This window comes from Oncorhynchus mykiss, chromosome 3, assembly GCF_057628025.1.
Source record: "Oncorhynchus mykiss isolate SJ-2025 chromosome 3, ASM5762802v1, whole genome shotgun sequence".
Classification (NCBI taxonomy): Eukaryota; Metazoa; Chordata; class Actinopteri; order Salmoniformes; family Salmonidae; genus Oncorhynchus; species Oncorhynchus mykiss.
The window spans coordinates 17,861,193-17,876,693 of record NC_143024.1 but is presented as its reverse complement, the minus strand read 5'-3'; the positions used below and the strand labels follow the sequence as shown (position 1 = coordinate 17,876,693).

Here is a 15,501-nt window from a genome sequence, read left to right as displayed (position 1 = left end):
ACCATCATTCCACTATTACTGCAGGTATATTAGACATTTAATGAAATTACAATGCAAAAATTGTACATGTAGCTCCTTTAAGACTCAAGTTAGCAACTTGAGCTAACACCTAGCAAAAAAAAACATAGCAACAGGACACCAAGATCTGTGTAGAAAAAAGCTCCAATATTTGCATAACGTTTGATTGGAGGATAACTATGAGGGTTATTGAATCAGGATCAAATCCTCTGATGTCCTCAAGCTCATTAATGATATAATGTTCATATTTGAAGATTGAAGAAATAACAGAAGTGTCAAGCAATGGAATGTTAGCTAAAGACTGGTACCCAGGTTAGCACACTGCCACCTAGAGTGTGTTGTTTGAACAGATGTTTGAACAGATATAAACCAAAGGTTTGCGATATACTGCCACCTGCAATTCTGGAATGTCTCATTTACGAGTATAATCCTGATGGAGTTATGTGATCCTTCCTTAACCCATACCTTTTTACATTTTAGTCACTGAGCAGATGCTCTTATCCAGAGTGAGTTACAAGAGCAACTAGTGTTAAAGTCAGACACATTTTTCACCTACTCGGTTTGGGGAGTTGAACCAGCGACCTTTCGGTTACTGGCCCAATGCTCTTAACAGCTAGGCTACCTGCCGCCCATAGGAAGTCCTCAATGGCACTGCCCATGCTGAAATGGGCTTTTGGGCACTACAGTCTTCTATCTACAGTTGAAGTCGGAAGTTTACATACACCTTAACCAAATACATTTAAACTCAGTTTTCACAATTCCTGACATTTAATCCTTGTAAAGAAATCTGTCTTAGGTCAGTTAGGATCACCACTTTATTTTAAGAACGTGAAATGTCAGAATAATAGTAGAAAGAATGATTTATTTCAGCTTTTATTTCTTTCATCACATTCCCAGTGGGTCAGAAGTTTACATACACTCAATTAGAATTTGGTAGCATTGTCTTTAAATTGTTTAACTTGGGTCAAACGTTTTGGGTAGCCTTCCACAAGCTTCCCACAATAAGTTGGGTGAATTTTTGAAAATTCCTCCTGGCAGAGCTGGTGTAACTGAGTCAGGTTTGTAAGGCCTCCTTGCTCACACAGGCTTTTTCAGTTCTGCCCACACATTTTCTATAGGATTGAGGTCAGGGCTTTGTGATGGCCACTCCAATACCTTGACTTTGTTGTCCTTAAGCCATTTTTCCAAAACTTTGGAAGTATGCGTGGGGTCATTGTCCATTTGGAAGACCCATTTGTGACCAAGCTTTAACTTTCTGACTGATGTCTTGAGATGTTGCTTCAATATATCCACATAATTGTCCTGCCTCATGATGCCATCTATTTTGTGAAGTGCACCAGTCCCTCCTGTAGCAAAGCACCTCCACAACATGAGGCTGCCACCCACGTGCTTCACGGTTGGGATGGTGTTCTTCGGCTTGTAAGACTTCCCCTTTTTCCTCCAAACATAACGATGGTCATTATGGCCAAGCAGTTCTAGTTTTGTTTCATCAGACCAGAGGACATTTCTCCAAAAAGTACGATCTGTGTCCCCATGTGCCGTTGCAAACGGTAGTCTGGCTTTTTTAATGGCGGTTTTGGAGCAGTGGCTTCTTCCTTGGTGAGCGGCTTTTCAGGTTATGTTGATATAGGACTCATTTTCCTGTGGATATAGATACTTTTGTACCTGTTTCCTCCAGCATCTTCACAAGGTCCTTTGCTGTGGTTCTGGGATTGATTTGCACTTTTCGCACCATAGTACGTTCATCTCTAGGAGACAGAACACGTCTCCTTCCTGAGCGGTATGATGGCTATGTGGTCCCATGGTGTTTATACTTGTGTACTATTGTTTGCACAGATGAACGTGGTACCTTCAGGCATTTGGAAATTGCTCCCAAGGATGAACCAGACTTGTGGAGGTATACAATTATTTTTCTGAGGTCTTGGCTGATTTCTTTTGATTTACCCACAATGTCAAGCAAAAAGGCAGTGAGTTTGAAGGTAGGACTTGAAATAGATCCACAGGTACACCTCCAAACAAGGGGGCATTACCTGAATTTGTGGAATCATGGTAAGAAGTTCAATCAATACATTTTATAACAGGAAATTCCCAATCTAGCTGCTACATAAAATCACAGAGAATTACATTAATTAAAGTGCAAAATAAACATTTGTTGAGCTGCATTTAAACAAATAATGTATTTTTTGTAAACATTAAGAAAACAATCAAGGGCTGCATTGTAATAATAATTTGGTGGGTACTTATACTTGTCCTATTTCACATTGGAAATGTATTTTTTGCATATCCCACCTACCCCCGAGACAACCCCGGAGAGTAGGGTCATGGCAAAGGAGCAATTAGGGTTAAGTGGCTTGCTCAAGGGCACATCGAAAGATTTATTGGCTCGGGGATTCAAACTAGCAACCTTTCAGTAACTGGCCTAATTCTAACATCTAGGCTACCTGCAGCATTGTTACAATGCCTTTGCATAGATCTGGACAATATTAAAACGGTTATTTTTGGCTGGCATCTAGAAACTCTGCGCGCGTGTGTGTGTTAGAGCTGCGCTGTGGTAGCGAGATGTAGCATCTCATGTAGGGAGGTAACCAGGTTCTGGAACAGTGTCTCTGCATCCGTCTCTGGACTGGACTTCCACGCTGAACAGGAAGCCACGATCCTGAAACAGGACAGACACCAGAAGCTTCTATCAGGCCATCCTAGAGAAGACAGATGTACTAAAGAAAATCTACAAATTCTACTAACTACATGAGAGACCAAATAGCTGAAGTAACTGTTCAAAATCAAAGATTACTGGTCACGTACACAGTTTAGCAGACGCAGTGATATGCTTATGTTACTAGCTCCTAACAATGCAATAAAATGTCAAACAAGCCAACAATAATCAGACAAAAATGTATTCATTAAATTAATGGTCATTGTCCATAGTCCAGGTCTTGTGTGTGGTGTGTTAGCCCACCTGTCCTCACTGATGCGGTAGAAGAACCCGTAGCCATGGTGCACCATGGGAGCACCCACCCCATGAACTGTGGTGTAGCCAGCCAGACTGGTGGACAGGGTAAAGTTACCGCCCCCGCCACTGGAGAGAGAACACACACAAATTACAAAACACCATAAACACAAACACACACACACACACACACACACACAAACACACCTCTTGCAATACAGTGTATCAGTGAAAAGGTCTGGCATAGGAAGTCCCTCCTCCTTGGCGATCAGGTAAAGGCCCAGGAGATGTCTGTCAAAACCTTTTCCGTTCTGTGCCTCAGCCATCAGTTTGTTGTGCTTGTTGAAGGCCAGCAGCAGGGCTTTCCTCTTAGCCTCAGCCTGGGAGACATACAGAAAGTCAGAGTGTAAGTATCCTGGTCGCCAGATTTACATGTATGGCATGACAATATATGAAGAACTAATCGTTTACTGGACACACACACTCTCACACTTACGCTGGCTGCAGGGAGGAGCATGGTATGGCACCAGTTCTGTGCCTCCAGGGTACAGGGCCTCATGGTCTCAGTCCTGCCGTGGTAGAACCTTCTGGTCATCGCTGTCTCATAGCAACTACCTAACCTGGGAGGGGGGATTATCATCAATCATCAGTTATGGAGAGAATATTGGAGAGGAAGGATGGATGAAGTTGATGGATGGGCGGGTGGGTGGATGGATGGATGGATGAAGTTGATGGATGGATGGATGAAGTTGATGGATAGATGGATGGGCGGGTGGGTGGATGGATGGATGAATGTTGGGTGGATGGATGGATTAATTGGATGGATAGTGGATGGGGGGCCAGCTCCAAGCATAAGAGAATATAAGCCGTTGCTTAGGGCCCCAGGCCGCCCTCAACCTCACCCCAAATTATTATTATTTGAGAGTTAGAATAGTAGAATACACCAGTTACAAGGTCGAAATGTGGATCTACACCAGCAATTTCTCTGTTGTTATGCTCTGGCAGTCAATCAATTCACCATGTCTTCTAACATTTCTTAAAATTGGTAAGTTAGTCTAGCCAGCTATCTAAACTTGTAATCATGGCTGAACCCCGACCAGGGTGTCTAAGGGCCCTGACCTCTAGGGGGCCCCTATTGATTTTGTTAGTCACTCACTATCATCATTAACATGGCATAAGTCACAGCAAAATGTGTATAATTACAAGAAATTAGCTTTAAAACTGAAAATAATGTCTCTCCACCCCATGGCCTAGCTTAGGCCCCAACGAAATCTCGCTTAGGGCCCCCAAAAGGCTAGAACCGGCCCTGGCTGGATGGATGGTATTACCTCCCATGCTGTCTGTAATAAGCCAGTTGAAGGGCCAGTTGTATGAAGGTGTCTGGGTGGAGCTTCCTCTGTTTGATGGCTGCTTTCCCAAACGAGGTGAACGCATAACACACCACCTGCAAGTCCTGAGTCTGGAGACACACACACACAGGTGTCTGTCAAACCAGATATCACACAGATTAGAGTTGTGTGTGTGTGGTGGGGAGAGTAAGGGCCTGTGACGGTGTGTTTGTGATGAACACAACACCTGCAATGGTCCAATCTGACGACCAGGGAGATGCACAGAGTCATGAATGTGTGTGTGTGTGTGTGTGTGCTCACAGTCTCAAAGTACTGTTGCTTGGCATGTGCAACGTCACTCCTGACTCTGTCATCCACAGTGAAGACCAACTCTTCAGGAAGAGGCATAGGCCGCACCGTCTCAGAGCCCTTCATAGACACACACATCAACAAATATACTGTTTGCTTACAGTGAAAGTAAGGTACTTGGAATTAAGGACAAACAAGATATACAGTCACCTAAAATAAGTTCAATAGAAACGGTATTTACCTTCCACTTGCCGTCTGTAGCTTTGAGTTGCTGATCCACATAGTAACAATGAGTTACCAGCACCATGCCTTCAAATGGGGCATGCTGCAACACACACCAGCAATTACCATATATAGGAGCACACTCACAACAAAACATCATTACACTACTGCTAACAGAGGAGTATTGTTATCTCAAATCTTATTTTTCTAACTCTCAACCGCCACCCCCTCATATAACAAAAAACACACACAGTAAAAGCACACACGTCACAGTTGGATCCGAAGGTTCCGTCGGCGAAGGAGAGGGAGTTGTAGGACTTGTCACCCCAGCGGATGGTGGGGTCTCCTGTCAGCACCTCCAGGGACACCTGGGGGCAAAGGTCAAAGATCAGATTATACCACACTTAGAATGGTATGGCTGTCTGTGGTGTATGTGTGTGTTGTAGGGGCCAACCAGGATGCAAGATGATGACCCAGAGGTCATATCCAGACATACAGTGGAGCAAAAAAGTATTTAGTCAGCCACCAATTGTGCAAGTTCTCCCACTTAAAAAGATGAGAGAGGCCTGTAATTTTCATCATAGGTACACTTCAACTATGACAGACAAAATGAGAAAAAGAATCCAGAAAATCACATTGTAGGATTTTTTATTAATTTATTTGCAAATTATGGTGGAAAATAAGTATTTGGTCAATAACAAAAGTTTATCTCAATACTTTGTTATATACCCTTTGTTGGCAATGACAGAGGTCAAACGTTTTCTGTAAGTCTTCACAAGGTTTTCACACACTGTTGCTGGTATTTTGGCCCATTCCTCCATGCAGATCTCCTCTAGAGCAGTAATGTTTTGGGGCTGTTGCTGGGCAACACGGACTTTCAACTCCCTCCAAAGATTTTCTATGGGGTTGAGATCTGGAGACTGGCTAGGCCACTCCAGGACCTTGAAATGCTTCTTACGAAGCCACTCCTTCGTTTCCCGGCCGGTGTGTTTGGGATCATTGTCATGCTGAAAGACCCAGCCACGTTTCATCTTCAATGCCCTTGCTGATGGAAGGAGGTTTTCACTCAAAATCTCACGATACATGGCCCCATTCATTCTTTCCTTTACACGGATCAGTCATTCTGGTCCCTTTGCAGAAAAACAGCCCCAAAGCATGTTGTTTCCACCCCCATGCTTCACAGTAGGTATGGTGTTCTTTGGATGCAACTCAGCATTCTTTGTCCTCCAAACACGACGAGTTGAGTTTTTACCAAAAAGTTCTATTTGGGTTTCATCTGACCATATGACATTCTCCCAATCTTCTTCTGGATCATTCAAATGCTCTCTAGCAAACTTCAGACGGGCCTGGACATGTTCTTGCTTAAGCAGGGGGACACGTCTGGCACTGCAGGATTTGAGTCCCTGGCGGCGTAGTGTGTTACTGATGGTAGGCTTTGTTACTTTGGTCCCAGCTCTCTGCAGGTCATTCACTAGGTCCCCCCGTGTGGTTCTGGGATTTTTGCTCACCGTTCTTGTGATCATTTTGACCCCACGGGGTGAGATCTTGCGTGGAGCCCCAGATCGAGGGACATTATCAGTGGTCTTGTATGTCTTCCATTTCCTAATAATTGCTCCCACAGTTGATTTCTTCAAAATAAGCTGCTTACCTATTGCAGATTCAGTCTTCCCAGCCTGGTGCAGGTCTACAATTTTGTTTCTGGTGTCCTTTGACAGCTCTTTAGTCTTGGCCATAGTGGAGTGTGACTGCTTGAGGTTGTGGACAGGTGTCTTTTATACTGATAACAAGTTCAAACAGGTGCCATTAATACAGGTAACGAGTGGAGGACAGAGGAGCCTCTTAAAGAAGAAGTTACAGGTCTGTGAGAGCCAGAAATCTTGCTTGTTTGTAGGTGACCAAATACTTATTGTCCACCATAATTTGCAAATAAATTCATTAAAAATCCTACAATGTGATTTTCTGGATTTGTTTTTCTCATTTTGTCTGTCAGAGTTGAAGTATACCTATGATGAAAATTACAGGCCTCTCTCATCTTTTTAAGTGGGAGAACTTGCACAATTGGTGGCTGACTAAATACTTTTTTGCCCCACTGTATCTTTGCATACAATCAAAACATGTGTAACCTGCTTAAATGCTTACACACAACTTTAAAAGATCTCACTCTCTGTACTGGACAACATCACAAAGCGGCAGAAGTCTCACTGCTATCATTGACTGAAAGTTAGCTTTTTAGCCTCTGGTGCTAATTATTATCCTTTGCATTTTACTTTGACCGCATCCTGGACTCAAGTCTGCTCTTTACCTTTACAAACTCAACTTGCTATTGCAAATTTCTGTGTATAGTGTGTGAGAGGGTGTGTGTGTGTTTTTGTACGTACTGGTGTGTAGTTCTCTGCAGTAGCGTAGGGTTTAGCATCGTCCAGTGAGACCACAAACAGACTGCTCTGGATGGTCTCTAAGATGGTCTTATTGGCTGGATCTATACCTATCAGATACTCCCTGGCCTACAGACACACAGACCCTTAAATTTAATTAAAATTGAACAGAAAGAGAGAGAGACAGAAAGATGAGAGAGACAGAGAAAGTTGAAAGAGAGAGACACGTTTAGTGCATGGTGATGTCCGTTCTGCACAGCCAACATCACACACACACCTTAGCCCAGCGTGTCCTCTCCTCTGAGGTGAGAGCGGCGATTCCGTCACCTGCAGGCTCCCCCTCACAACACTGCTTCACATGGGTCAGCTGCCTACACACACACACACACACACACACACACACACACAGACATAAATACATGCAAATATATGCATATGCACACAAATATACCTAAATATCCACCGGCCAGAATACCTGAGCAGCTCTGGAGGGGTAAGAATGTGTCCGTCACACACTGCATCAAACGAGAAGAAACGCCCCTTACACATCACCACTACATGGGAGGGGCATGGACCCTCGCTCTCTACAACACACAGAAAAAACATCAATAAATACAGCACCAGTCAAAAGTTTGGACACACCTACTCATTCCACTATGAACTATGAAATAACACATGAAGTAACCAAAAAAGTGTTAAACAAATCAAACTATATTTTATATTTAAGATTCTTCAAAGTAGCCACTCTTTGCCTTGATGACAGCGTTCCACACTCTTGGTATTCTCTCAACCAGCTTCACCTGGAATGCTTTTCCAACAGTTAACTTCTTATGGCTGCCATCCCGTTAACGGGATAATTTTCATCATCAACCGCTGAATTGCATAGCGCCACATTCAAATATTTATATTCATGAAATTACAAGTGTAATATAGCAAAACACAGCGTAGCCTTTTGTTAATCCACCTGTCGTGTCAGATTTGGAAAATTACAGCGAAAGCGTTCGCTCGACAAAACATTATGAACACCTAGCATCAAGTAGCTTGGTCACGAAAATCAGAAAAGCAATCAAATTAATCGGTTACCTTTGATGATCTTCGGATGTTTTCACTCACGAGACTCCCAGTTACACAATAAATGTTCCTTTTGTTCCATAAAGATTATTTTTATATCCAAAATACCTCCATTTGTTTGGCGCGTTATGTTCAGAAATCAACAGGAAAAAGCGGTCACGACAACGCAGACAAATTCCAAATAGTATCCGTAATGTCCACAGAAATATGTCAAACGTTTTTTATAATCAATCCTCAGGTTGTTTTTAAAATATATAATCGATAATATATCAACCGCAACTCTCTTTTTCAGTAGGAGAGGGAAAGGCAATGGCTGCCCAAACTCTGTTGCGCATTCAAAACGCTACTGGCACCGGGCCATACTATGACGCGATGCTATCTTTCTCGCTCATTTTTCAAAATAAAAGCCTGAAACTATGTCTAAAGACTGTTGACACCTTGAGGAAATGATAGGAAAATGAATCTGGTTGATATCCCTTTAAATGGAGCAAAGGCAGGCTATGGAACATGGAGTTTTCAAAATAGAAGCCACTTCCTGGTTTGATTTTCCTCAGGGTTTCGCCTGCAATATCAGTTCTGTTATACCCGCAGACAATATTTTGACAGTTTTGGAAACTTTAGAGTGTTTTCTATACTAATAATAATATGCATATATTAGCAACTGAGACTGAGGAGCAGGCCATTTAGTTTGGGCAACTTATTCATCCAAGCTACTCAATACTACCCAATACTACCCAAGCTACCCAGGTCATCTGATGCAGCGCTCCATCACTCTCCTTACTCAAATAGCACTTATTTTGGGTCATTGTCCTGACGTGTTGGGTCATTGTGCTTTTGAAAAACAAATTATAGTCAAACCAGATGGGATGGCGTATCGATGCAGAATGCTGTGGTAACCATGCTGGTTAAGTGTGCCTTGAATTCTAAATAAATCTGAGTGTCACCAGCAAAGCACCCCCACACAATCACACCTCCTCCACCATGCTTCACGGTGGGAACCCCACATGCAGAGATAATCTGTTCACCTACTCTGCATCTCACAAAGACACAGATGTTAGAACCCAAAATCTCAAATCCGGACTCATCAGACCAAAGGACAGATTTTCACCGGTTTTATGTCCATTGCACGTGTTTCGTTGGCCCAAGCAAGTCTCTTCTTATTATTGGTGTAATTTAGTAGTGCTTTCTTTGCAGCAATTCAACCATGAAGACCTGATTCAGACAGTCTCCTCTGAACAGTTGATGTCGAGATGTGTCTGTTACTTGAACTCTGTGAAGCACTTATTTGGGCTGCATTTTCTGAGGCTGGTAACTCTAATGAACTTATCCTCTGCAACAGAGGTAACTCTGGGTCTTCATTTCCTGTGGCGGTCCTCATGAGCCAGTTTCATCATAGCGCTTGATGGTTTTTGTGACTGTGTGACAGGTTAAAGGAAATATTCATAGCCTGTTATACACTAAAAAGTATTAGTAAGTTCATAGTATGTGAGGATCTTAAAACATCTAAGGTTAAAAAGATGCATTCAGTATTAGTTGATAGAGATTGATAATGTGTAAACGTTATATTGATTACTTTATTTTGTGGTGCCTAAAAGTGTTAATCTGTGATCTACGAAATGCTCTTAATCTATGAGCCGGAGATCGATTGCTCTGGTCTCCACCCATATTCCTGGGTAAAATCGCGGTCTTTTCTCATTACACTAAACGTTGAATTGAGAATACAACACCGTATCACTCTCGTGATTATTTCTCCCCTGTTTTCAGGGGCGTAACAACTGCACTTGAAGAAACATTCAATGTTCTTGAAATGTTCCAGATTGACTGACCTTCATGTCTTAAAGTAATCAATACACACATCCAAACACACATAGAAAACACACACACACACACACACACACACAAACATACCTAAATAAATAACAGAGTACTACACACAAAAACAAACCACAAACATCATATTGCATGGCGGTGTCATGGGGGGGGGGACACCTACCCGTCTTAAAGTAGTTGATGATGGTATCCTTGGTGACTCCAGGAACTTTACATGTACAGAACAGCATTCTGAACTGGTCCATATCCAACACCACATTACCAGCTTTGTGTGGGTCCAGCCTCTCCCTGTCGGGGACCACACAGTCAGAGTGTGTACTGAACGTGTGTGTTTAGGGACACTGTCCAACTAAATGCTTAGTTGCAGGTTCCTTCTCGACAACGGAACAACAATAAAAAATCAAATATAATAATATGAACATAAAGTAACTGGCTCAGTAGAATATAATAAATATTTTAAACAACTATAATACAGGAAGAATTTATAGTTAAATAAAAACACATGTTTTGGGGAAGGGGGGGATTGGAGGGCAAGTGTTTAAATTGTGCATTATTTAGCAATCGGAAGAGTCTGGTAGCAGTAGTTGTGATGTGTGTGTAACCTTAATATATATACACAGTGTGTACAAAACATTAGGAACACCTTCCTAATATTGTGTTACATGCCCTTTTGCCCTCAGAACAGCCTCAATTCGTTGAAGCATGGACTCTACAAGGTGTCGAAAGCGTTCCACAGGGATGCTGGCCCATGTTGACTCCCAGTTCAAAAGGCACTTAAATATTTTATCTAAGCCCATTCAACTTCTGAATGACACACATACACACACAATCCATGTCTCAATTATCTCAAGGTTTAAAATCCTTCTTTAACCTGTCTCCTCCCCTTCATATACACTGATTGAAGTGGATTTAACAGGTGACATCAATAAGTGATTATAGCTTTCACCTGGATTCACCTGGTCAGTCTATGTCATGGAAAAACCATGTTTTGTACACTCAATGTGAGTATCTTACGTGCGAAGCAGGTCCCAGTACTGTAGAGTGTGCCACATGCTTATGCTGGTCCTCTGTAGCTGTACTCCCTCTGTAGGGGGCCAGCAGTGCTCTAGGTAGGGTGCAGGACCTCCGAAGTTCACATTCAACTGGGAGGGGTAACGCATTTCCAGATAGGCTGAATTCAACCACCACTCCTCCAACTAGGGGAAACACACACACCCACAATATAACATGAAACACTGCAGGGAGACACCATAATGACTGCAGTATTTAAAACACTCAAAGATTCCCTTTTGTAGTTGCTCAGGGTCGAGCATGGTGTGTGATCAGTTCCCACAGGTTCTAGCTGTGCAGTGTGTTGTGTGTGTTAACTGTGTGTACCCAGTTCCTGCGTGTCCTGGCTCTCTGCAGTAGTTTTTGGTGCAGGTCTTTGCCGGTGCCCTCTCCAAACCTCTTCACTACGGCTGCAGTCACCTGGTACTCCTCCTCTGTAGCAAACGGCCGCACTGGAAATTACACACAGACATTTCAGTAACTAGACACATTTTTGTCTAGGGTCCATGCTAACAGCGCTTCTCTGTCTCACATGCAGCTGGCATCTCACCTGCAACCAGGTACTTGGCGAGGCTCCCCTCTAGAGACGGTACAGGGAGAGGAGGCAGGCTATGCTGGTACTGGAACGTCCGCTCAGTGGGGAACTCTGACAACTGGTTGGTCATGTCACCTACAGCACCAAAACACGTGGTTAGCCATTGACGTACTGTCCCCTACAATACCAAAACACGTGGTTAGCCATTGACGTACTGTCCCCTAGCCTGGTAGACACTACGAATCCAAGTGTGGACTGGACAAGCCTCCACTTGTCTCACTTTTAGATTAAAATAAAATCGAAACAGTTTCTTTACAAGTCAGTATGTTGAAAAAACTTCATTTGAACCTACTCTGCCAATTGTCCATCAGCTGGTCGAAATTAAATAATTTAAAGTATTATTAAACCGAATTCAAAACACGGGTCTATGTGTGGTTATCACGATTTGTTTTCTCATCAACACGTGCACAAGAGAGAAGGAAGTACATGCATGCATTCTTTTTTTCTTTTACCCCTTTTTCTCCCCTTTTTCGTGGTGTCCAATTGTTTTTAGTAGTTACTATCTTGTCTCATCGCTACAACTCCCGTACGGGCCCGGGAGAGACTAAGGTTGAAAGTCATGCGTCCTCCGATACACAACCCAACCAAGTCGCACTGCTTCTTAACACCAACCCGGAAGCCAGGGGCACCAATGTGTCGGAGGAAACACGTGCACCTGGCAACCTTGGTTAGCGCGCACTGCGCCTGGCCCGCCACAGGAGTCGCTGGTGCGCGATGAGTCAAGCATATCCCTACTGGCCAAGCCCTCCCTAACCCGGACGACGCTGGGCCAATTGTGCGTCGCCCCACGGACCTCCCGGTCGCGACAGAGCCTGGGCGCGAACCCAGAGTCTGGTGGCCCTTAACCACTGCGCCACCCTCGATGCATGCATTCTGCAAGTGCTGTGCTTGTTGAATGTCTTTCCCTATAAGCATGCTGAAAGTCTGTTGGCAATTTGTTTCCTGTAAAATAGCCTTGTATCTGGTCAAAAACTGTAAGAAAGCCTGTCCCTTTAAGAATTCAGTGATGACATCACAGCTATCACAAACTGGCAATGTTTAGTTCATTGCCAAATGCAGCTGGCAACCTACTGCTGTGAACACAAAGTTTTGGACATTATTTTCTGTCTGACCAATGTATTCATCACCGTGCGTGAATACCAAAACTGCAATGTATATGTTTTCCTGACGAAGTTGTCAATAGTTAAAGAATATTTTTGTAATTATTACAGCATTAGGTGTCTTGTTTTAATGCTCGCTATCTAACATTGTTACCTACATTGTTAGCTGGTTAGCCTGATGTTGCTAGCCACTTGTATTTTTATTTCAGTCATTGGATTATTATAACATGAGAGCTGTATATCTTGTTTGTTATTGCTAAATGAATGTAATTATCTTAGTACTGATGCCATTGTATTCATGTTTATTATTTCCAGATCACATATTGTATGGATAAATGGACAATTAATTGAATAATACCAGCTGAGTGACATGGAACAGAACTGCAAACATTGTTAATATCCAATCAACATTAAAGAACCCTAAACTAAGGAACGGTCTCTCTCACCATTTCTCTAATAGGAGTACAATCTCCATAACACTAACCAACTTAATCAGTGTATACATTCCAGAGGCATCAACCTCTAATACTAAGGGTTGGTAACAGGCTGATTGGTCGGCTATTTGAGCCAGTAAAGGGGGCTTTAGTATTCTTGGGAAGCAGAATTACTTTTGCTTCCCCTCCAGGCTTGAGGGCACACACTTTCTAGTAGGATTACATTGAAGATATGGCAAATAGGAGTGGCAATACCGTCCACTATTTTCCTCAGTAATTTTCCATCCAAATTGTCAAATTGTGGCTTGTCATTGTTGACAGACAACAATAATTTGTTCCTCTTCCACACTCACTTTGCAGAATTCAAAATTACAATGCTTGTCTTTCATTTGGTCAGTTATACCTGGATGTGTCATGTCTGTGTTTGTTGTTGGCATGTCATGCCTAAGTTTGCTAATATTGCCAAAAATCATTAAAGTAGTTGGCAATATCAGTGGGCTCATCTGATTCAATGAATGATGGAGCTGAGTTTGCATTTTTATAGAACAATCCTAAAATCATTTCCTTTGGTTTAGATACAAGCATCATGAAACCAATAAAATTCATGCCTTGGTGAAATTCCAGTTTTTTTGGATCTAAAGTTAACTTCCTTACTTGTTCCATATTTGGTCAGATTATTAATGTTGTTTATGATTTCTTAGAAACAAGGGTGGCTCGACCTACCCCTTTGGCTCAATGTACCCCAATCTCCCCTACTACAGTACAGTCATAATCTACAAAGATAGTTGTAGAATTTGTAGCTGGGCAATTCCATTGTAGCGGGAATTACTCTGAGACTCGGATTACTCTGAGACTTCACTTTAAAATGTATGCCAAACAAAAACCATTGATTTCAACGTTTAACATACTCCGATTTGGTTGTATGGTATCAGAGTAATTCCACATAAACATGTTATTGTCCAGATAGCTAGACTCGCAGGCCAGAAGCAACTTTTATTATTGGAGATCAAATTCCATATTTGCCGAAGCGGCGCAGCCTTGTACCAATCGCATTAATACGCACTTTTATAGCACAATTGATTAGACATTCTGGCTACATAACTATATGATCAAACATAGTTAACTAGCAAGTCAGTTCTACTTACTGTAGAACAAGTGCACTAGCTAGCTATAAAATAGTTGGCCCCTTGCATTGTTTTCACGGCTCGAATGTAGGTCCGTTTCAGTTTTCAATCCGATCGAAGCAGCTTACTCCCACAAACACGACAAGCAAACTCACCGTAGTATTTTGCGATATTCTGCAAATTCCGATATGTGGAAAGTTGTCTTCGTTCGTCCATTCAAAATAAAAATGATGTTGCAGCTATTTTCTAAACTAGACTGTAGAGGAAAGCGCTTGCGGTAGTTTGTGTTGTTGCTCCGCTCGTGGGGTATGCAGCGCTTCTCATCACCTTTCACCCAGTAAGAGGTCAAGGCTAGAAGGGCTACAACTTTTGTCAAATTAACGCCAAACGTGTGTTTATTTGGGCATTTTAGCTAACTCGGACCTTTTTCCTAATATTAAACGAATTATCCTAGCCTGCTACGAAAAGTCAAATCTGACAAAAGCTGTATCCCATCTAGTCAACCCCAGTTAACGGACTGCCAACACCCGGAAGAGAGAAGTGGTGATATTATTACACGTGACTTGGCTTTTCATTCTTCATGGATATCTATTGTGAGACTACTAAAACACACTACTCTTAAAATAGTTGTTTGATCTTAACACGAGGCCAGATGTGCATGCATTCTTGTGCGGTTGCACTTTTAGATGGTGCATTGTCAGCATTAGATCCTGGTGCATTACCTGCAAATTACAGTGTATATGAAACATCACAAACTGTGAACAGTGATGATCACGGCACCATACAGATGAGAAACTGCATCACTTTAAGGCTACGTCACACATTTAATGCGCAATGGGTCGTACCATAACTGTGTAAAAACAAAACAAAAAAACGATTTTCTTTCAAAACACACACTGCCATTCAACATTTTGGGGTCACTTCGAAATGTACTTGTTTTTGAAAGAAAAGCCATTTTTTTGTCCATTAAAATAACATTAAATTGATCAGAAATAGTGTAGAAATTGTTATTGTTGTAAATGACTATTGTAGCTAGAAACAGCAAAACATTTTAATGGCATATCTACATATTCATACAGAGGCCCATTATCAGCAACC

General features: G+C 42.3%; 1 protein-coding gene across 2 annotated transcripts; it reads right to left on the bottom strand.

Annotated features, from left to right (window-relative positions):
• Positions 1-878: 878 nt before the first annotated feature.
• On the bottom strand, positions 879-14,963 carry LOC110507826 (peroxisomal carnitine O-octanoyltransferase). 2 transcript variants are annotated; one of them, XM_021588121.3, is made up of 16 exons: positions 14,559-14,963; positions 11,701-11,820; positions 11,478-11,602; positions 11,115-11,296; positions 10,264-10,388; positions 7,675-7,783; positions 7,477-7,570; positions 7,203-7,328; positions 5,076-5,192; positions 4,844-4,927; positions 4,615-4,722; positions 4,294-4,424; positions 3,462-3,585; positions 3,173-3,345; positions 2,975-3,094; positions 879-2,674 (listed from the first exon to the last, which is right to left on the bottom strand). In XM_021588121.3, exons 1-16 carry the CDS (start codon positions 14,617-14,619, stop codon positions 2,554-2,556), a joined length of 1,920 nt encoding a protein of 639 aa, XP_021443796.3. In that variant the 5' UTR covers positions 14,620-14,963; the 3' UTR covers positions 879-2,553. The 2 variants fall into 2 exon arrangements, with proteins under 2 accessions (XP_021443796.3, XP_021443804.3); XM_021588129.3 differs by having other exon boundaries at positions 5,091-5,192.
• Between the last annotated feature and the right edge of the window lie 538 nt (positions 14,964-15,501).

What these genes read in the sequence shown, in the direction of transcription:
- LOC110507826 (XM_021588121.3), bottom strand. Translation starts at nt 14,619, where the DNA reads ATGGACGAACGAAGACAACTTTCCACATATCGGAATTTGCAGAATATC. An exon ending in CTGCAGAGAACTACACACCA is followed by an intron (nt 5,193 to 7,202) that starts GTACGTACAAAA and finishes CTTTGCCCCCAG; the next exon opens with GTGTCCCTGGAGGTGCTGAC. An exon ending in GATACACTGTATTGCAAGAG is followed by an intron (nt 3,095 to 3,172) that starts GTGTGTTTGTGT and finishes TTCTCTCTCCAG; the next exon opens with TGGCGGGGGCGGTAACTTTA.